Source organism: Ovis aries, chromosome 9 (genome assembly GCF_016772045.2).
Source record: "Ovis aries strain OAR_USU_Benz2616 breed Rambouillet chromosome 9, ARS-UI_Ramb_v3.0, whole genome shotgun sequence".
Taxonomy (NCBI): Eukaryota; Metazoa; Chordata; class Mammalia; order Artiodactyla; family Bovidae; genus Ovis; species Ovis aries.
This window is the reverse complement of record NC_056062.1, coordinates 56348761-56370010: the sequence shown is the minus strand read 5'-3', so window position 1 is coordinate 56370010 and position 21250 is coordinate 56348761. Positions and strand designations below refer to the sequence as shown.

At 39.5% G+C, this 21250-nt stretch overlaps 1 protein-coding gene across 6 annotated transcripts in view; it reads left to right on the top strand.

Annotated features, from left to right (window-relative positions):
* The window catches only part of TPD52 (tumor protein D52), a 121756-nt gene that overhangs the window by 78892 nt on the left and 21614 nt on the right, over positions 1-21250 (top strand). For all 6 annotated transcript variants that reach the window (XM_027973079.3, XM_027973078.3, XM_027973080.3 and 3 more), the window contains exons 2-3: positions 9323-9438; positions 19537-19685. In XM_027973079.3, coding sequence (XP_027828880.1) covers positions 9323-9438; positions 19537-19685 — 265 coding nt within the window. The remainder of the gene's footprint in view (positions 1-9322; positions 9439-19536; positions 19686-21250) is intronic.

The window sequence follows — 21250 nt, the reverse complement described above, 5'->3', positions numbered from 1 at the left end:
ACTCCTCTTACTTCTGGCAGCCTCTCCCCTCCTGACTGACTGTTCTTGGGGACAGCTGGTGTTATATTCCTGCTCTGTTATCATCGGCTCCCCACCTATTTGACCATGGTGTGTTTGCTGTGTACACGCCTCTGTCACATGACGGTAGGGGCCCTGCTCCGAATGGTAACAATCTTCGGATAGATTATGCATTAGACAGAGTTGTATTTCTACAGAAAGTGACATTTTAAAATAAAACCTTTTTAGGTGAGAACAGTGAAGTGGGGAATAAAATATATAAAATAATATGAGAGGCAAGGTAGACTGTGATGGGAAACTGGGTTCTTATATCTCCCTCTGACTTCATGAGGTTGTTGTTGTTCTTGCTTAGTCGCTGAGTCCAGTCCAACTCTCTGTGACCCCATGTGCTGTAGCCTGCCAGGCTTCTCTGTCTATGAGATTTCCCAGGCCTGATTACTGGAGTGGGCTGCCATTTCCTGACTCCAGAGGGTGCTTTCCTGCAATTCATTTATTCAGATAGTTATGTTGAGCATCTCCAGGAACTCTGCACCACATTCTGTGTGGGGCTGAAGCTGCAGGATCAGAGCACAGTGCTTGGGTCAAAAACTGCCCAGCCAGCTCTTTCCGAAGTACAGTAGACAATACACAGAGGGTGTTATGCCTGGAGTGGGCCCAGGCCACCAGGGCCAGAGAATTCCTCCAGGAGCAGGAGAGCTTTCCTGATCCTTTATTGAAATGAGTGGGACTTGGAAATAAGGAGAGAGTTTCAGGAAGAGAAACTAACATACGCAGAGACATAAAAACAGGAGAGCATGATCCTGAAAGAGAAGGTGAAGGTGGTCTTACAACATTGTGAGTGTGATTAATGCCACTGACTTTCGTGCTTAAACAATGGGTGTGGGGGGAGCGGAAGGGACAGTTAAGGAGTTTGGGAAGGTCATGTACACACTGCTCTATTTAAAATAGATAACCAACAAAAACCTGTTGTATAGCACAGGGAACTCGGCTCAGTGTTATGAGGCAGCCTGGATGGAAGGAGGGTTTGGGGAAGAATGGATCCATATGTATGTATGGCTGAGCCCCTTCACTGTTCACCTGAAACTATCACAGTGTTGTTAAATGGCTGTACCCCAATACACAATGTTTTTGTTGTTTAAAAAATTAAATTATTAACAGATGGTTAAGATGGTAAATGGTATGCTATATATTTTACCATAATAAAAAAATTGGGAAAAATAACGTGGGAAGCCATTTACTTTATCTTACCCTTAGTGTTAATACATTCCTTTAAAAAAAAAAAAAATCAGTAAAACATGATTCCCTAGAGGAACTGCAGTTTGGACGATGCAGTGAGAGCCTCGAGTGGCAATGAGGACAGGAGCAGGAGGTGGAGTCGGTGGGCTCCAGATTGTCAGGAGCAGTGAGCTTTCCTAGAGGGTGGGCAGCCATACAGGAATTGAAGGCATGGAGTGCCCTAGTCTGAGACACGTTTCAGACAGCGCCCTCTGGTGGCAGGATAGTGATTGGAGTGGAAGAGGCAGCAACCAACGCGGAGCTTTGGGGCAAGAATCTATAAGCAAAGCATGGTGACAGCCTGCGTGGGGTGGGATCAGAGGTGGGGCGTGAAGTGGGCTCGCAGAGAGGGAGATGGAGCCACATCTCAGGGAGGTGGGAAGAAAACCTAGGGAGGGCGAGGGGGCGGGGAGGGGTCAGGGGACCAGAGACTTCTGAGTGAGGTTCAGTCTGGGCAGCTTGGAGCTGTCCAATGAGATCCTGATGCAGAACTGTCCTTAGCTGAAGGGGGACGAGGGGCTTGGAGAGTGATGGCAGGTGAGGAAGTGAGCCCTGTGGGTCAAGCTTCGTGGCAGAGAAGAGGAGAGGAAGTAGCCAGGATGACTGGTAGGACCAGGAAAGTGAGTCACAGCAGGTACTCATTGAACATTGAGTATGTGCCCACCTTTTATTTCATGACCCTTTAAAACATTCTTATAAAAACCCAGAGAGCTAGATGGTATTATTTCCTTTTTATTTTTTAAACAGGTAATGGGTTTGGGGTTCAGTTTCCTGGGGCTCAGTTCTTTGGGGCTACCATGACAAAGTGCTCCAGACTGAGGGGCTTAAAACGACAGAAATGTATTACCTCTGTTGGCGGGGCCATGCTCCCTCTGACACCTGCAGGGAAATCTTTCCTTGCCTCTTCCTAGCTTCCTGCTGGTAACGCCTGTCTTTTTTTAATTTTTTACAGTTTATTTATTTTGGCTGTGCTGCGTCTCGCTGTTGCTTGGGCTTTTCCTTAGCAGCAGGGAGTGGGTGGCTACTCTGTCACTGCGGTGTGCGAGCTGCTCATTGCGGTGGCTTCTGTCCTTGTGGAGCACGGGCTCTGGGGCATGCGGGCTTCAGCAGTTGTGGCGGGTGGGCTCCGTAGTTGGGACTCCCAGCCTCTAGAGCACAGGCTCCATAGCTGTGGTGCGAGGGCTTAGTTGCTCGGCGGCATGTGGGATCTTCCTGGACCAGAGATCTGTGTAGATCCTGGACTTACGCCTCCTGCATTGGCAGATAGATTCTTTATCACTGAGTCACCAGGGAAGCCCCCTGGCTTGCTTTGGCTGGCGCTACATCCCTCCAGTCTCTGCCCGGCCGCATCACACCGTGTGCTCCCTCTGTCTCTGTGTGCTCTGGATCTTTACACAGTGTTCTCTCCGGGTCACTGATCCAAACTTCCTTTTACTTGTAGGGACACCAGCCATTGGGTTAGAGCCCACTCCACCCTCCAGTCCAGTATGATGTCATCTTGATTACATCTGCAAAGACCCTGTTGCCAAATAAAAACACGTCGTTTATGGGTCCTGGGAGTTGGAAGCAGAATATATCTTTTTTTGGGGCAGATGCAAGTCAACCCACAACGTCATCTGATTTTAAAAATCTCTGCCCTGGGTTTCCTATGTTTACACAATGAAGTGTTTGAATTTACATGATCCAAAATTATTTTCAGATTTAAAATCGTGTGAAGATGGTTGTAAAAGTTTTAAGTAACAATCATAGAAAGGCTTGAAGGGGAACAGTTGACTTTAACTGGAAAAAAATCAAAGATGAAGAACTGGATGGAAGAGAGAACTGCTTAGGTGAGGGGTTCCATTCTGGGGTGGCCTGGGCTGCACCCACTACACTGAGCAGAGAGGTACCCACCAAGCTCTCAGTTCTGGCTTAGCTTTAATGGTAGGTTCTAAATTTCTATTTAAAAAACTAGTTTCTTCCCTGGTTGAAATTTTAGGAAATAAGTGGCAAATGGATGGCTATGCATGGGGCATAGGGAGGGGAGGAGAGAAAAGAGAAACTTACTTTGAACAAATCTTTAACGAATAAGCCAGTTCAAATGAACTATTTACAAACATTTGCTTTATTCTGGGTGCTGTGAGTCCTGAGGTGTAAAGATAAGGGTGTGACATTAGGACCTTGTTTTCTAGGTTTGCACATTTAGAGGCAGGTGATAAACAATGATACCACAAGGACCACTTAGCCAGTTGGTTGTACAATGATCTCCAGTAAGAAGACATAAAATGTAGAAGAAAACATCGTGTCTTGGGACTTAAAGGAGCGCTCTCCTGGTTCGTCTCCATTGCTCTCTTGGGCGTGGATCTCCCAACAGTTTGCCTTTGCGTGGAGTCCAGGCTCTTCTCCCCAGATGAAATTCTTTAGGGTGATCCCATGTGTGCAGTTGAAGACAGGTTGTCAATCTGTTTGCACAACTAGAAGAACTATTAAGCAGGTGGCTGAAATGGTAATAACCTGACAGAACAAATTATCACCAATTTGCAGTCACTTGGGCTCAATGTTGGCCTCTGTGACTTTCAAGCCAGGCATCCCCTTGTGTTCTCACAGCCTCAATGAAGTGAAAAGCCCTCTGCTTCCAGTTCTCCTCTGACCTGCTCTTTGTCTTCCCAGCTCTTCGGAATTTCTCTAAGAAAAATATACACGAAGGAGCAAGAATTTAGAGTCAGAAAGACCCATGTTTGAATTTCTGCAACTCTGGGCACATTACTGAACCTCAGAGGGGCTCAGTTTCCTAATGGGAATAAATACTACAAATACTACTTGTCTCATTGGGTGATGGTTTTAAGAGTTTGTGTGTGTTTTAGATAACGTGTAAATGTTTAAATCTTGTCACAGTGGCTAGTGTATTAGACCTCAATAAATATGTCATATTTTCTCCTGCTTATTCTGTGTTTTAAAAATAGATCTCTGTCAGACTCTGAGGAGAAGCATTAAAATTAATGATCGAATACAAATTTTTTGAATTATTCAGTTTTCAGTAATCTTTAGAGAGTTTCCATTTCCCAACTTCTATGTTATGAATGAGAATTTTCCAAATGCCGGATTCTACCTCTGCAATATATACTCTCAACCCTCCCCCCTTTTCTAAACTTTTTATTTTATGCTGGAGTACAGTTAACAGTGTTGTGTTAGTTTCAGAAATACAGCAAACTGATTTAGTTACATATATTCTTTTATAAATTCTTTTCCCATTTACGTTGTTACATAATACCGAGCAGAGTTCCCTCTTCTATATAGTATGTCCTGATTGGTTATCCAGTTATATACTCTTACTGAACATGTACAAAATAGGATAGATAATACCTAGAAATTCATTTAAGGCAAAATTTGGATTCCCAGGCTTGGTGAAAATATGGTCAGAAATGATGAAAAGACGGCTTTTGATCTGTTCTACATTTTTATTTATTACTGGTTCTAGGTATCTTCCACGTCTGACCTTCAGCCCCCTACTTTTGTCTTGATTTGTGTTTTGTACAATCAGTGATTTAAAGCATATGCTTTCAGTTAAAATGTTCAGGTTCACAATTCTGTCCACCATGTATTCAGGTATGTTACCATGGGGAAGTTATTTAACCTCTGTAAGCTTCAGTTTCCTCATCTGTAAATGGTGATGGTGATCCTTGTCTCACAAGTGTTACACGTAAATGATGTAATGTATTAGGACCACTTAACTCAAATTTTGGAGAAGGCAATGGCAACTCACTCCAGCGTTCTTGCCTGGAAAATCCCATGGACGGAGGAGCCTGGTAGGCTGCAGTCCACGGGGTCGCTGAGGGTCGGACACGACTGAGAGACTTCACTTTTACTTTTCACTTTCATGCATTGGAGAAGGAAATGGCAACCCACTCCAGTGTTCTTGCCTGGAGAATCCCAGGGACGGGGGAGCCTGGTGGGCTGCCGGCTATGGGGTTGCACAGAGTCGGACATGACTAAATCAACTTAGCAGCAGCAGCAGCTCAAATTTGGATGTAAGTAAAATGCACTTTGTGGCAGTGGCTGTGGTTATTAATAATTTTCCTAAGTCATGATTGTTAGATTTTTTCAGATGATTTTGGTATCTTTCTGTTCTTCCTTCATGTCCTTAATTTCCAGTTTTTTCTCTAGTTGACAATCATAAAACAAACCTCATCTTTAAATTTTAATATTGATAATTTGCTGCCACCTACAGGCTAATGTGAAAAAAACAGATTTGTAATTACTAGCTTCCTTAGACTGTGAACATAAAATCTCAAGGTCATTTTGGTAGTCCCAAAGCTAACTGTGGACAATCCCAGAAACCCGTTTCCTGAGACACTTATTTTCCCTGGTAGCTCAACTAAATTCTTGATTAGTATTAATAGAATCATCTTAGATTATTTTTGGAATTGGATAGTTACTCATAAAGCATTATTAGATATAATTATTACTATTATCCTCATCATCAGATATTGCATCTTCCTCAGTAAGCAGATTTACAAAATAGTATTTATTAAAAAGCGCAAAAAAGTCTTTGTTATTTAAGGTAAGTTTATCGCCTGCGTTTAGTTGGGCTTTGTTGCATCCTAGCGAACTTGAGACGTCTGAGCAAAACATTAAAAATAAAATTAAGAATGTTTATACTGAACTCTGTCGTGGTGCTTACTCCCTTGCCTTGTACGATTGCTGCCTGTATACTTCTCTTCCATTCTCCTGCTTAAGCTTCTTTTTCTGATAACCTGCTACATGGTCTGTCCTCAGTGGTTTCTTTTTCTTTTTTTGACTGCATCGTGAGTCTTGTGAGCTCCTAATTCCCTGATCAGAGGTTGAAACCAGGCCCTCAGTAGTGAGAGCACAGAGTCCTAACTTCTGGACCACCAGGGAGTTCCCTCCTCTGTGGTTTCTGACTGTACATAGTACAGCATCTTGGCACAGTCTGATGTGGCTCAAGCTTCCAGTGCCAGATAGCAGGGGATGGGTCCAGTAAGGTTTATGTGCTAACTACGGGGTTGAATTTTGCCTTGAAAATAACGGAACCACTAAAGGATCCACTTTAAGCTGGAGAGTGACATGATAAGATTTGGATCATGACTTGGGCAATCCGTTTGCAGATGTGTTGGAGGGACCTGCAGAAGCAACTATTCATTGAGCCTTTCCACCCACTGATTGTACCTGTCACGTATCGTTTCTGCATGAGAGGACTTAATCATATCCTATTCACCACTCCAGTTTTTGAACTGTTTTATTTGTATTACTTTTATGCCTTTAACAATTCTGTAAACATCTTTCAGGTAGGCACTGTTATGCTATTGATTGTTGTCATTTTAATTATCAACTGCTATTGTGCAGTGAATATACAATAGACCAGGAGCAAGTGTCTTTGTACCTTTTACTCAGTGTATATATGGACATATGAATACTTCTGGGCTTGCCATGGTGCTTGCTGCTTGTTGAACAGCAGGCTTGTTCTCTCCCCTTCATCTCTGCCCGCCTGCTAAGTCTGTCATCTGCTGCCTGGCATCTTACTCTGGGCGGATGCCACATTGCCACTATGGTTGAGCTAGCCCTTCCCAGAAGGGGATGTGGGGGCTGGTGTGATTATTGTAATGCTCACTGGCGGAAAGAGGCGAAGAGCAGGAAGAGGAGGAGACCTTTCCCTGGTTCCCTCTGCAAAAAAGCCTTTGCCATGGGACTTCCCTCCTGGTCCAGTGGCTAAGACGTCGCCTTCCAATGCAAGAGGTACAGGTTCAATCCCTGGTTGGGGAGCTGGTATACCACATGCCTCATGGCTAGAGGACCAAAACATAAAACAGAAGCAGTATTGTAACAAAATCAATAAAGACTTAAAAAAAAAAAAAAAAAAAAAGCTGTTGCCAGAGGAGACTGAAAATCCCAAACCGTGGAAACAGATGGCAAAACAGTGACTACGGAAAGGTGATCGAGGCCTTGTTTCTGGTGTAAAATTTAAGGGGGCATCAAAAAGCTCTGCAGTCCAGATAAGTATTATGTTAATGCATTATATTAAGAAATTTAAAAATGGAAGAAATTCATGATGAACAAGGGCTTCCCCTGTGGCTCAGCAAGAAAGAATCTGCCTGCAGTGCAGGAGATGAGGGTTTGATCCCTGGGTCCAAAAGATCTGGAGGAGGGCACAGCAACCCACTCCAGTATTCTTACCCGGAGAATCCCATGGACAGAGGAGCCTGGCGGGCCACAGTCCCTGGGGTCACAAAGAGTCAGATGTGACTAAGCATCCATGCATGATGAACAAAATACTAACATTTTAAATAAAGACAAGATCTGAAACAGTGCTATGATAGTCACTCTTGGAACCTGAGGAAAAAGGAAAAATCAGCCATACTGAGCCTATCTGTTTAAGAATTTGATATTTTGTTCATCCTAGATTCTTTGAATTAACTTTGATTTTTAAAATAATGTTGCATTAAAATATTAAAATTATTTATATTAAATTAACTGCCCTCATAAATTCTGTACCTAAGGTTCAGGGGCCTCACTGAACTTGCCCTTAGCCTTGTACTTGGTTTGTTGGGCAGAAGAAGGGGGAGTTGCTGAGAGTCAGGTGCCTCCCTGGCTGCCCTCTGGAAATACAGAATTCTTCCTGGTGGGTGGGTAGACACTGGCAGTTATTTCAGGGCAGTGGGTGTGGCAGGATTGGTCTTAAATAATGTAGAAAGCTTTTATATGGGTGTTGGTCATTTCTCTGAATATATTGTGTTTGCCAAAAAGTTCATTTAGATTGTTCTATAAGATGTTACAGAAAAACTCGGATGAACTTTTTGGCCAACCCTAGATAAATTAGGAGCTTCCCTGGTGGCTCAGTGGTAAAGAATCTGCCTGCCAGTGCAAGAGAATCGAGTTCAAGCCCTGGATTGGGAAGATCCCCTGGAGTAGGAAATGGCAGCCCACTCCAGTATTCTTGCCTGGAAAATGCTCTGGACAGAGGAGCCTGGCAGGCTGCAGTCCCTGGGATTTCAAATAGTAGGATATGATTTGGTGACTTGGCACGTGTGCATATAAATTAGGATTTTATTCTAAAGGGTTATCTGGATGAGGCATATTTTTTAAAATTTTATATTTTAAACTTTTTATTTTGTGTTGGGGTGCAGCCGATTAACAGTGTTGTGATAGTTTCAGGTGAACAGGGAAGGGACTCAGTCATACATATATTTATCCATTCTCCCCCAGACTCCCCTCTCATCCAGGCTGCCACATAACATTGAGTAGAATTCCATGTGCTATACAGTAGGCCCTTGTTGTTTATCCATTTTAAATAAAGCAGTGTGTACATGTACATCCCAAACTCCCTAATTATCCTTTTCCCTTTTCCTTCCCTCTGGCAACCATAAGCTTGTTCATGAAATTTGAGTTGATGAGTGCATGCATGCTAAGTCGTTTCAGTCATGTCCGACTCTTTGTGACCCTATGGACTGTAGTCAGCCAGACTCCTCTGTCCATGGAATTCTCTTGCCTGGAGTGGATGAGACATATTTTTAAAAAGTTACAAGAAGGTGTCTCCTTCTTCCACTAGGGAAAGAAATGGAATACACTTTCTTTAGGCGGTTCTTCACTGAGGCTATAAGAGTTGAATCTGATTAGTAGAGGAAGCTAAAGACATTTACAGTCTCCTTCTGTGAATATTAGTCATGCTGATTTACTAGTTAAGCATTTAAAGTCTTGGCAAGATCTCATTCTTGGCCTCTTAACTCTTCTGCTTTGCAGTAAGTATATTGTGACTGGAGAAATGAACAGAAGCTGAGAGAATGCTGTATTTTCTAAATTCCAGTTTTGAAAGAGTGTAATTTGGTGGGTTTTAGCAGTTAGCTCATCAGTTTTTTTTTTTTTTTTTTTTTTGTCCTTTCCTAGGAGTGCCAGGCCGTTTGAAGGCAGAAAGATGAGATATGGCTCTTACCTCACTGGCTTCCTTCTGGCTGGGGCTGTGAAGGAGTCCAAAGGAGAATTTTACTTCGCTTTCATACTTACAAACTTTTTTTTTTTTTTTTTTGTCTTCAACAAGGTCTGCTGAGAACAGACCCAGTACCTGAGGAAGGAGAAGATGTTGCTGCCACAATTGGTGCCACCGAGACTCTGTCAGAGGACGAGCGAGAGGAGCTGAGAAGAGAGCTTGCAAAGGTAAAGGAGCCATCCTCTGGAGCTTCGTTTTGTACTTAAAATATGTCACCATTTGTTTTCCTAAAGTACCTGGTGATATTGTATAGTCAGTTTCAGGGGAGAGAAAGCAATGTGTGTTTACTCACCCTAGAGAGTTTGAGTGAGGAGGAGGAAATGGGAACATAAGAGACCGGTTGGTTTTTAATATGAGGAAGGGTATTTATGGGTAAAGTGGGTCTGAGAAGTAGAGGGTGAAGTTGGAAATGGATGAGGGTTACTAGTGAATGTCTTCTAAGTGACCTCACTAGCCCTGATGCACTTGGCTTTCAATTGCTCTGGTGACTTCTTTCTACCTTTGGCAATGTTGTGGATAGAAGCTCTTTGAATTTTCTTTCCATTCCTCACTCCCTCCCTTCCTCTTTAAAAAATTTTTTTAAAAATCAACCATTTCAAAGTGTACAGCTGAGTAGCATTTAGCAAACTTACAATGTTGTGCAACTATCATTTCTATCCAGACATTTTCATCACGTCCAAGGGAGACCCCATACTCACTAAGCTGGCATGCCCACTCTTCCTCCCTCATTCCCTGGCAACAACTAATTGCTTTCCATCTCTATGGATTTACCTATTCTGGATATTTCATTTCAATGCAGTCACATAGCATGTGATTTCTGGTATCTGACTTGTTTCATTTAGCATAGTATTTTCGAGGTTCATCCTTGTTGAGCTTGTATTGGTACTTCACTGCTTTTTAATGGCTGAATAATATTCTCTTGTATGTATCTATTATATTTTGTTTGTCCATCTGTTGAGTGGATATTTGGATGGTTTCCACCTTTTAACTATTGTAGATACTGAGCTAAGGAATATTTGTGTAAAAGTACTCGTTTGAATACCCATTTCCAATTCCTTTGGGATATACCCAGAAGTAGAATTGCTCATCACCTGGTAATTCCATGTTTAACTTTTATTTTCCAGAATTGCCAAGCTGTTTTCACAGAAGGGTTGCCGTTTTACATTCCATCACCAGCTTCTCTACATCCTTGCCACATTTTTTGTTTTCTGTCTTTTTGGTTATAGCTACCTTAGTGACTGTAAAATGGTATTTTGTTGTGCTTTTGGTTTGTATTTCACTAATGAATAAGATATTGAGCGCATTTTCATGGGCATATTAGTCATTTACATACCTTTTTTGGAGAAAGTCTATTCAAATCCTTTCCCACGTTTTTAAAACATTATTTGTCTTTTTGTTGTTGAGGTATAAGAGCTTTTTATATATTTGGAAACTAGATCCTTTATCAGATATACTAATTGCAAATATTTTCTCCCATTCTATACATTGTCTTTTCACTTTCTTCATACTGTCTAAATGCACAAAAGTTTTAAATTCTGTGATGAAGTCCATTTTTTTTTCTTTAGTTGCTCACCCTTTCAGCATTATATCTAATGATCCATTTACAAAACTAGATCATAAAGATTTACATAATATTTTCTTCTAAAGCTTATATTTAAGCTTGTGGTCCACTGAGTTAATTTTTATATATCACTTGTGGTAGGGTTCAATTTAATTCTTTCACATGTGAAGGTTTTTTAGTACCATTCATTGAAGAGACTATCAGTGAATGCTCTTGGCATCCTTATCAAAAATCAGTTCATGTATATGTAAAGGTTTATTTCTGGATTCTCAGTTCTGGTATATTCATCTATATGTCTGTCCTCCTTGGAGTACCACCCTCTTGATTACTATAGCTTTGTAGTAAGTTTTAAAATCAAGAAGTATGATCTTTTCACCTTTTTCTCCTTTGTCAAAATTGTTGTTTAAAGTGTCATGCAATTCTATATTAATTTTTAGGATCTACACTTCCACCCACACACACAAAAAAATGCCATTGGGATTTAGATAGGGTTATTACCGAATCTGAGGATTGATTTGGGGGAGTATTATCTTATTACAATACAATTAAGATTGTAATCATCTTAACGATATTAAATCTCACAATCCATGAACATGGAGTGTCTTTCCACTTATTTAGGTCTTCTCTAGCTTAGCAGTGTTTCGTAGTTTTCAGGGCACAAGTCTTATACTTCCTTAGTTACCCTTATTTTGAAGTTGTTCTTATTCTTTTGATGTGATTATAAACAGAATTTTCCTAATTTACTTTTAGATTTCTCATTGCTACTGTGTAGAAATATTAATACAACTGAAGTTTGCATATTAATCTTGTGCAGCATTGCTGAACTTGCTTATTAGCTCTATTAAATTTTTTGTGAATTATTTAAGAATTTTCTCTATATAACATAATGTTATCTGCAGTCAAAAGTAGTTTTACTCTTCCTTTCCATTTTAGTTGGCTTTTATTTATTTTTCTTCTCTATTGCTCTGGCTGAAACCTCCAGTACTATGTTGAATGACAGTGGTGAAAGTGGGCATCCTTGTCTTGTTTCTAATCTTGGGGGAAATACTTTCAGTCTTTCTTCATTCAGTGTGATGAGAACTCTTGGTTTTTATAAATACACTTATTCATATTAAGGTAGTTCCCTTCTATTCATTGTTTGTTCAGTATTTTTATCATGAAAGGGTCCTGGATTTTGTCAAATGTTTTTCTTCACCTATTAAGATGATTGTGTATTTTTTCCCTTCATTCTATTAATATGGTATATTACATTAATTGATTTTCATATTTTGCATCATCCTTACATTCCTAGAATAAATTTCGCTTTATCCTAGGTGTATGTATTCTAGGCCTTGATGTATAATCCTTTTAACATGGTTTTGGATTTGGTCTGCTGGTATTTTACCAAGTATTTTTGCACCTATATTCATGAGAGATCCACTTGCAATTTTCTTTTCTTATATCTTTGTCTGCTTTTTGTATCATGGTAGTGGCTGGCCTCTTGGAATGAGTTAGGAAGTTTTCCATTCTCTTTTGTGGAAGAATTTGAGAAGGAATGGCTTAAATTCTTCTTTAAGTGTTTAGTAGAATTTACCAACGAAGCCTTCTTGTTTTGGACTTTTATTTGTTGGAAAATTTTTAATTATGCATTCAATCTTTTATGTGTTATAAGTCTGTTCAGACATCTATTTTTTCTTGGCCAGTTTCAGTCATTTGTGAATTTTTAGGAATTCATTCATTTCATTTAGGTTATCTAGTTTATTGGCATATAATTGTTCATAATATTCTTTTACAATCTTTTTATTTCTATAAGGTTGGTAGTGTCACCACTTTCATTTTTGAGTTTAGTTATTTGCATCTTCCTTTTTTTTTACCTTCTGTCAGTCTGACTAGAGGTTTACCAATTGCATTGATCTTTCTAAAGAACAGCTTTTGATTTCATTGATTTTTCACTATTGGTTTTCTGTTCTTTCTTCTGTTTATCTTTAATCTTTAATTCCTTTCTTTTTGTTAGCTTTGGTTTAGTTTGCTCTTCTTTTCCTAGTTCTGTAAGAGTGTACAGTTAGGTTATCGATTTGAAATATTCTTTTTTAATGTAGGCATTTACAGCTATAAATTTCCCTCTGAGCACTATTCTTACTACATCTCATAAGATTTAATATGTTGTGTATTTGTTTTCATTTGTCTCAAAGTATTTTCTAATTTCTTTTTGATTTCTTCTTTGACCCGTTGGTGGCTTAAGAGTATGTTGTTTAACTGGATAAATTTATAAACTTTCTAGTTTTCATTTTGTTTCTGGTTTCTAGATTTATTCCATTATGGTTGGTCAAGATATTTTGTATGATTCTAAATTTATTGAGATTTGTTTTGTTGCCTAATGATATGCTTTGTCCTGGAGAATGTTTCATGTACATTTGAAAAGAAGGTGTATTCTATTGTTTTGGGGGTGAAGTGTTCTGTTTATAGTTGGTTTATAGTGTTCAGATCTCCTGTTTCCTTATTTGTTCTATCTACCTCTTTACATCAGATTTTATAAACTAGGTGGGGATAGGATGGGTAAGGCAAATTGGTGATAAGCCCTATCAGGAGAGTAAGAATGAAAAATACAGAGTATTTGGTATTAGTACATGCCTAATACTGTTATTTTGAAAAGAGAAAACAAAAGTACTTTTTACACAAGTTGCACATGTTGATCATAAAAACAAAAAACACTGAAGAAAAGCAAAATTACCTTTACAGCATAAAAGTTTTAGATTATCTGTTTCCAGACTTTTTTTTATGTATGTATTGCTATAACATTTCAGTATTTTAAGAAGACATCAGAATATACATTTATAACTTTTCTTCACTTAATTGAATATAAAAAAAATTTGTGGCAGTAAATAATCTTCTACAATTTCATTTTAAATTGGTGCAGAATAGCCTGTTTTTTAAATTGCTGCAAGCCCATTTTTAATTAATGGGCATATCATTTAATTAATGGGCATAACATTTCAGTTACTTCCTTTTTTTGCTATTATAAACAGTATTTTGATGGAGATACATATAATCCTTTAGGCACCTCTTTAATTAGTTCTTTTTAAAAATTCTGTTCCTTTTGGTTGTGCTGGGTCTTTGTTGCTTTGCTTGGGCTTTCTCTAGGTGCAGTGAGTAGGGGCTCCTCTTTGTTATGGTGCTTGGGCTGTTGACTGTGGGGGCTTCTGTTGTTGCAGAGCACAGGTTCCAGGCACACTGGCTTCAGCGGTTGCAGTGCACGAGCTTAGTTGCTCTGTAGCACGTGGAATCTTCCCATACAAGAAACCGAACCTATGTCCCCTGCATTGGCAGGCACATTCCTATCCACTGTGCCACCAGGGAAGTCCTTTAATTAGTTATTTAGAATAAATTCCTAGAAGTATTAATAGAATCCCTGGGCCTACTGGGTGTTAAGCACACAGTCATTACCGTGTACTCCAACAAGGCCAAAACACTAGCCAGAAGATTTCTCATAGTATGTGAGAGAACAGTTTTTCCAAATCCTTGCAGCCCTCAGTATAATTATTTCAATATCAATGATATTAACTTAATAGTAATAGCAACCAATATTCACAGACTATTGCTGCATGGCAGGCACACACTACTTGCTGGGTGGCTGAACTCTTCACAGTCATTTTCTCATTAATCCTTGTAACAGTGTTATGAGGCAGGTATTACTATTTTTATGGTTTGATGGAGGAAACAGAGATCTAAATCTCCCAATGGATTATGTAATGTTATTTAATAAGTTATCAGACATATGCTATGTGAACACTTTCTCCCATTCTGTCAGTTTTCCTTTTCACTCTTTGAAGCACACAAGTTTTTAATTTTGAGGAAGTTGAATTTGTTTTTCCTTTAGTGACTTGTGCTTTAGTTGTTACTTGTCAGAAACCATTGCCTAATCCAAAATTATGAAGATTAAGGTCAAAGGTCTTACATTACAACATTGGGTCTTGTGTCCAGGTCCTCATGAACTCTGATGCATGTGCTTACTTTTTTATTTGTGTAGTATTTTTACTCGATCAGAAATTTATACAATTTTTATGAAAACTCCATGAGATATGGCAGATATATTACTTTACATGCTTGTGTGCTATGTCTCTTCAGTTATATCCAACTCTTCGCAGCCCTATGAACTTTAGCCTGCCAGGCTCCTCTGTCCATGAGATTCTCCAGGCAAGAATATTGGAGAGGGTTGCCATTCCCTTCTTCAGGGGATCTTCCTGACTCAGGGATCGAACCTGAATCTCCTGTGGCTCCTCTATCACAGGCAGATTCTTTACCCCTGAGCCACCATGGAAGCCCATACTCTTACTTTACCTCCCATCATATATAGATTATGCTGTCATAATAAAATATGGTAATATGATCCCAATAATTAGATATAATAAAATCATTTACATTTAAAACATAATTTTCTGCTTTTTATGTTAGAGTTACTGCTTGAAATAGTTGTAGGAATTAAGAGATAAAAATCTCCTCCATCCATTTTTATTTAACTTCTTTTTGAGATGTAATTTACATCAAATTTCATTCTTTTAATGTGTATAGTTCATTGTATATTCACAAGTTTATACAAGTATCAGTACTACCTAATTCTAAAACATTTCCTCACTCCCAAAAGAAATCCTTTTCCTGCCAGTGTTCACCCCAATCCTCCCTTCCCCAGTCCCTGGCAACCACTAATTCACTTTCTGTTTCCATAGATTTGCCTGTTCAGGGCATTTCTTATAATTTGAATCAAACAACACGTGGTCTTTTGTGACAGGCTTCTTTCATTTAATATAATGTTTCTAAGGTTCATCAATGTTGCAGTATCTATCAGTACTTCATTCCGTTTTACGGCTGAATAATATTCTGTTGTGTAAGTATACACCACATTTTGTTAATCCATTCGTCAGCTGTTGGACACTTAGATTGTTTCTACTTTTGGGCTGTCATGAATAATACTGCTCTGAACATTCATGTACAGGTTTTTTGGTGAAGATGTGCCTTCAGTTCTCCTGTTTTGTACCTAGGAATGAAATTTGTGGGTCATATGGCTACTTCATGTTTAACTTTTTGAGGAACTGTCATGCTGTTTTGCTGCCAAACAGTACAATTGTACATTCCAATCAGCAATGTATGAGGGTTCCAATTTCTCTGCACCCTTGTCAGTGCTTGATATTATTTGTCTTATTGGTATTGTTTGTCTTACTGATTATTGAACACTGTACTAGTAGGGATGAAGTGGTGTCTTATTTGAACTTCTCTAATTACGAATGAATGGTATTGGTGATCTTTTCATATGATTATTGGTCATTTATATATTTCTTTGGTGAAATATCTATTTAAATCCATTATCCATTTTAATTGGATATTTGCTTTTCTATTATTGAGCTGTGTTTTTTTATATATTTTGCATACTGGATCCTTATCAGATTTGTCATTTGAAAACATTTTCCCAGTTCTGTTAGCTGTCTTTTTACTTTTATGATGGTATCCTTTGAAGCACATCAGTTTTAAAATTTGATGCTTTTGATTTCTTTTTTGGTTTTCATGCGTGAGGTATCATATCTAAGAGATGCTGCCTAATCTGAGATTATTTAGATTTACCTCTCTATTTTCTTCTTAAAGTTTTATATATTAGCTCTTTCACTTAGATTTCTCTGATCCATCTTTATACATATGGTCTGACTTAGAGGTCCCACTTCTTTCCTTTGCATATGGAAATTAAGTTGTCCTAGCACCATTTGTGGAATAAAATTACTGTTTTCCACTGAATTCCTTGGTATCTTTGTTGAAAATCAGTTGACCATAAATGTATGGGTTTATTTCTGGACTCTCAAGTCTACCATACAATCTTGATTACCATAGCTTTGTAGTAACTTTTCTACTCATTATTCCAGTTTTCTTGATTCATGTCAGAGATTCTTATATGTGTGTACACACACACACACACACACACACACACACATAAATGTTGAATTAAGAAATTGTCGCTCTAGTGTGCTGAGATTGAGCTAGGTATATTAGCACACAATTACCAACAAAAGCAGGGAATATATTGGGTCATGTATTGTTCAGAAAGATTTACAGTGGTCTTTCTTTCTAAGTTTCATTAGGGCAAGTGAATACTTCAGAGATGTGTCAAGGGGTACAAAACTTAAACATTGAAGTCTACTCTTTGAAGTATGTGAACATTTGTAGTTTAGGTAAAGAAAAGTATTAGAAAGCTAACAATGTGCAATGAGAATTAGCCAGTAAACTGAGAAGTGGAATCAGAAAACCTGAGTTAAAATTCTGATTCCTGCATTATTAGCTTAGTGACTTGCAGCAAATCATTTAATTTACTTGATTTTGAACCTTATTCATTCATACATTTATTGTTGTGTTTTTCTCTTGTACTTCACTTTGTTAATATTTCTCAAAATGTGACTTCCAAAAACAGGTATAATTTGTGGAGTCCTATCTTATAGACTGTGTTAGTTGCTCAGTTATGTCTGACTCTGCAACCCCATGAACCCCATGTAGCTCACCCCCATGGAACCCATGTAGCCCACCAGGCTCTTCTGTCCATGGAATTTTCTAGCCAGGAATACTGGAGTGGGTTGCCATTGCCTTCTCCAGGGTATCTTCCTGACCCAAGGGTTGAACCCAGGTCTCCTGTATCACAGGCATCTTCTTTACCATCTGAGCCACCAGGGAAGCTTGGAGTCACATAAGCATGGATGATTATCTTTGTTCTGGACCTGTATTCTAATTAATGCCATCTAAGAGTATGTTATTTGGGGATTTTTTGGCAGCCACATCACTTTTGATTTATTCTTCTTTCCTTTTGTTGAGTGTTCTCAGTTCGCTTAACAATACTCTGTGTTGTTTTTAAAGGCCACGCTGTCTTTGAACTCATGGAAGTGTTGTGTAGGTCAAGACTGAGATATGGCTTTGTAACAAGCCTAGAGAAGCTTCCTTCTGAGGGTCTTGAATATTGAACATACAGTCATCCCTCAGTGTCTGCAGGGGGTGGGTTCCAGGACCCCTGTGAATATCAAAATCTACAGATGCTCAAGTCCCTTATATAAAATGGTATAGTATTTGCATATAACCTATGCACATCCTTCCATATGTTTTAAATAATCCCTAGACTACTTATAATACCTAGTGCAAAGTAAATGCTATGTAAATAATTGCCAGTATATGGCAGTTTCAAGATATTGCTTTGTGAAACTTTCTGGAACTTTTTTCCCCTGAATATTTTCAATCTGCAGTTGGTCGTGTCTGTGAATGTGGAACCTGTGGATACGGAGGGCCAACTATACTTCAGGGACCCGAGTTTTTCGACTTCTAGGACAAAAGTCTTGGGTGTCTGTTTCTCTCTGTGGGTCTCCCCTTTCCCTCTGTTTTCCTAGCTGTGCCTTTTCCTCTACTTTTTTTTTTTTTTTTTCGCTTCATAGCTTCTGTTTATAGGTTTGGCTTCTGTAACATCACATAATCTTGCTGTGCCCCACCTGTCCTTCAGGGCTTCTTTATCCAAGTCTTTTCAGTTTCTCCTCCCAATGTGATCTTAGTTTCTCAAACTACATTCCTGAATGGGACTCTGATTATTCGAGCATCCCTTGGCACATCAGGCAATTCACTGGCTAGTAGCCACTTGATGGGTCAGGAGCCTATTTCTAACCACCAAGCTGAGGCTGGTCAGTCAGCATCGAAGGGGCCCACACTTCTGCAGGACTCTGGAAGAGAGTGTGTTTTATTTATGCCTGTGACTTTGACAGCTTCAAAGATTGACAGTATGAACTGTAATTCATATTGGAAGTATAAACTCATATGGGGCTTTCCCCGTAGTGCTAGTGGTAAAAAACAAAAAACACACAAAAAAAACCACCTGCCAGTGAAGGAGATGCAAGAGACATGTGTTCGGCCCCTGTGTTGGGAAGATCCCCTGGAGGAGGGAATGGCAACCCACTCCAGTATTCTTGCCTAGAGAATCCTGTGGACAGAAGAGTCTGGCGGGTTATAGTCTGTGGACTGGGGTCATAAAGAGTCGGACACTACTGAAGGGACTTAGCATGTATGCATGCATAATCTTATATGAAATATGCAATATGGCTGTGTTTTGATTTGACATGGTTATATGTATTGGTGGGAATTCAGATTGTTTGGGTGGTCGATCCCTGGGTCAGGAAGAACCCTTGGAGAAGGGAATGACTTCCCACTCCAGTCTTCTTCCCTGGAGAATCCCATGGACAAGAGAAGCCTGGTAGCCTACAGTCCATGGGGTTGCAAAGAGTTAGACACAACTGAGCAACTAACACTTTCACTTTTCACTTCAGATTAGCTTAACTTGATACATAAATGTGAGTTTCTACGGGCATTCAAGCAGCAGTGTTCAGCTGGAAATGCAGACCCAGCCATCAGGAGAGTAGCTGTTAGAATAATCTGAATATTGGCTGCGTAAAGGTTTGAACCCTGAGCCTCTATGACAAAACTGAGTAAGGAAGCATAGGAAGAGGGGAGAGACTGAGAACAACTCAAGACTGAAATATAGGAAGAGAGAAAAGCAGCTTTACAGGAGAGATCAACAAGCAACCCATTTCCTTAACATATTTTAAAAGAGGCAGAGAAATTAATCCAAAATGTTTTAAAACGACTGGAATTTTGAGTATAATTTTGGGCTTATCATCTTAACTCTTTAACTTTATTCCTACCCCAACCCCGCTCCTTGCAGGTAGAAGAAGAAATCCAGACTCTGTCTCAAGTGTTAGCAGCAAAAGAGAAGCACCTAGCGGAGATCAAGCGGAAACTTGGGATCAATTCACTACAGGAACTAAAACAGAACATTGCCAAAGGGTGGCAAGATGTGACAGCTACATCTGCGTATGTGCCCTTGACCCTTCCTTTTTCTAGAGAACGTAGAGGACATTTTGCTCTTTTTGTCTGGAAGCGGGGAGGGGTAGAAAGGGACTGAGGAGGTTTCTGCAGCTTTTGTCTATACTGCACAGGGCAACCTTCCCCACCATGCCTGTTCTCAAGTGTATCTGAGTCTTCTCCAACTGTTCTTTTGGACTGTTCTAGGGTATAGAGAGAAAACCAGCCTCCTGTGTGAGTTGAGGAAATAAAATCTAAGCTCTTAAAATGTTATATATGACTTACCAGATATATACATGAGTCACTTGGTCCTCAGAATAACCCAGTAGAGTGGGTAGTGAGATAGCCATAGATAAGGAAACAGGATCAGATCAGTGTTGAGGTCGCAAAACTCTCAAAGTCTGGAGGCACCATTTGAACTAAGATCTGGCCAAGTACAGAGCCAGTCTTTTTATTTTTTTTTAACCCTGCTCTATACACAGCATGAGACTCTCTCAGGTCACCATCTTTGATGTGTGCCAATGGCAGAGGACCACTCCTTAATCTTCTGGTCCTTTTTGATCACATGGTTTTGGTACAGCATTATCAAGATGCAGCTTTGTTTCCTGAGTCTCCAAAAGGTATTCTCTGTGCAGTCTTGTCTGCTGAGCTGGTGACCAGCTGCATTAGGAGCTGCGTCCTAACGTGACAGGGGTACCTACCCACTTGGGTTCTCTTTCTATCCATATAAGTAGGCAGCAGAAGAACATGCAGGACGCCATTCCTTGTATCATCTTAAACATTTTCTCTTTTTCTCTTTTTTGGTATTTGATCTTGACAAGGTAAGTAAAAAAATGCCTGAGCATCCCTTTCTACAATGTGGGGATCTTAACCTCTTTGGGGTAAGAACCATATTCTTTTGTCTGTTTTAGTTTTTCCCTTCACTAATCCCTGCATAGATGGGAGGAGGGAGGTGGTAAATTTTCTGCTTTGTGCTACAGCAAATATCCTGCTTGAGTCATTTGAAGTGTTGTACCTTTTACATACCCTGTTGAGAATGTATCAGTCCTTATTTGGTAACTCTACATACAGGGAGAACTGAAAAATCTCTTTATGCTGCCCCAAATTGATTTGGGTGATAAAAAGTACTCCTGGATCCCACCTTACTTCTGGTCCCTTTTTAGAAAATAAAGTTGTGAAAGGAATGTGAGGAATTTGATTTCATTTTTGTTTTGTTAGCTTAAGTGAAAAAGGAAAAAAAAATCAGAGATATAGTTTCATTTAACCTCTGGCCCATTTTAATCTTGGCTTCATAACTGTTTTTAACTCTTACCCAGATTTCTTCAGGCTTGCCTTTTTACAGGCCTTTCTAGCTGTCCTAGGGTGCTGCAAAAGGTTGTGTTTGAAATGGTGGTTAAGTAAAAAATGATGCGATGATGTTGACTTGGCAGTCAGGAAGAATTTTGGATGTTCTTTTTTTTTTTTTTTTCCTTGAGAGTTCTCCAAGAGGTGGTGATCACTGAACTCTATGTAATGGATATTAGAAAGATTGTTGTTGTTCAGTCGCTAAGTCACGTCCAACTCTTTGCAGCCCC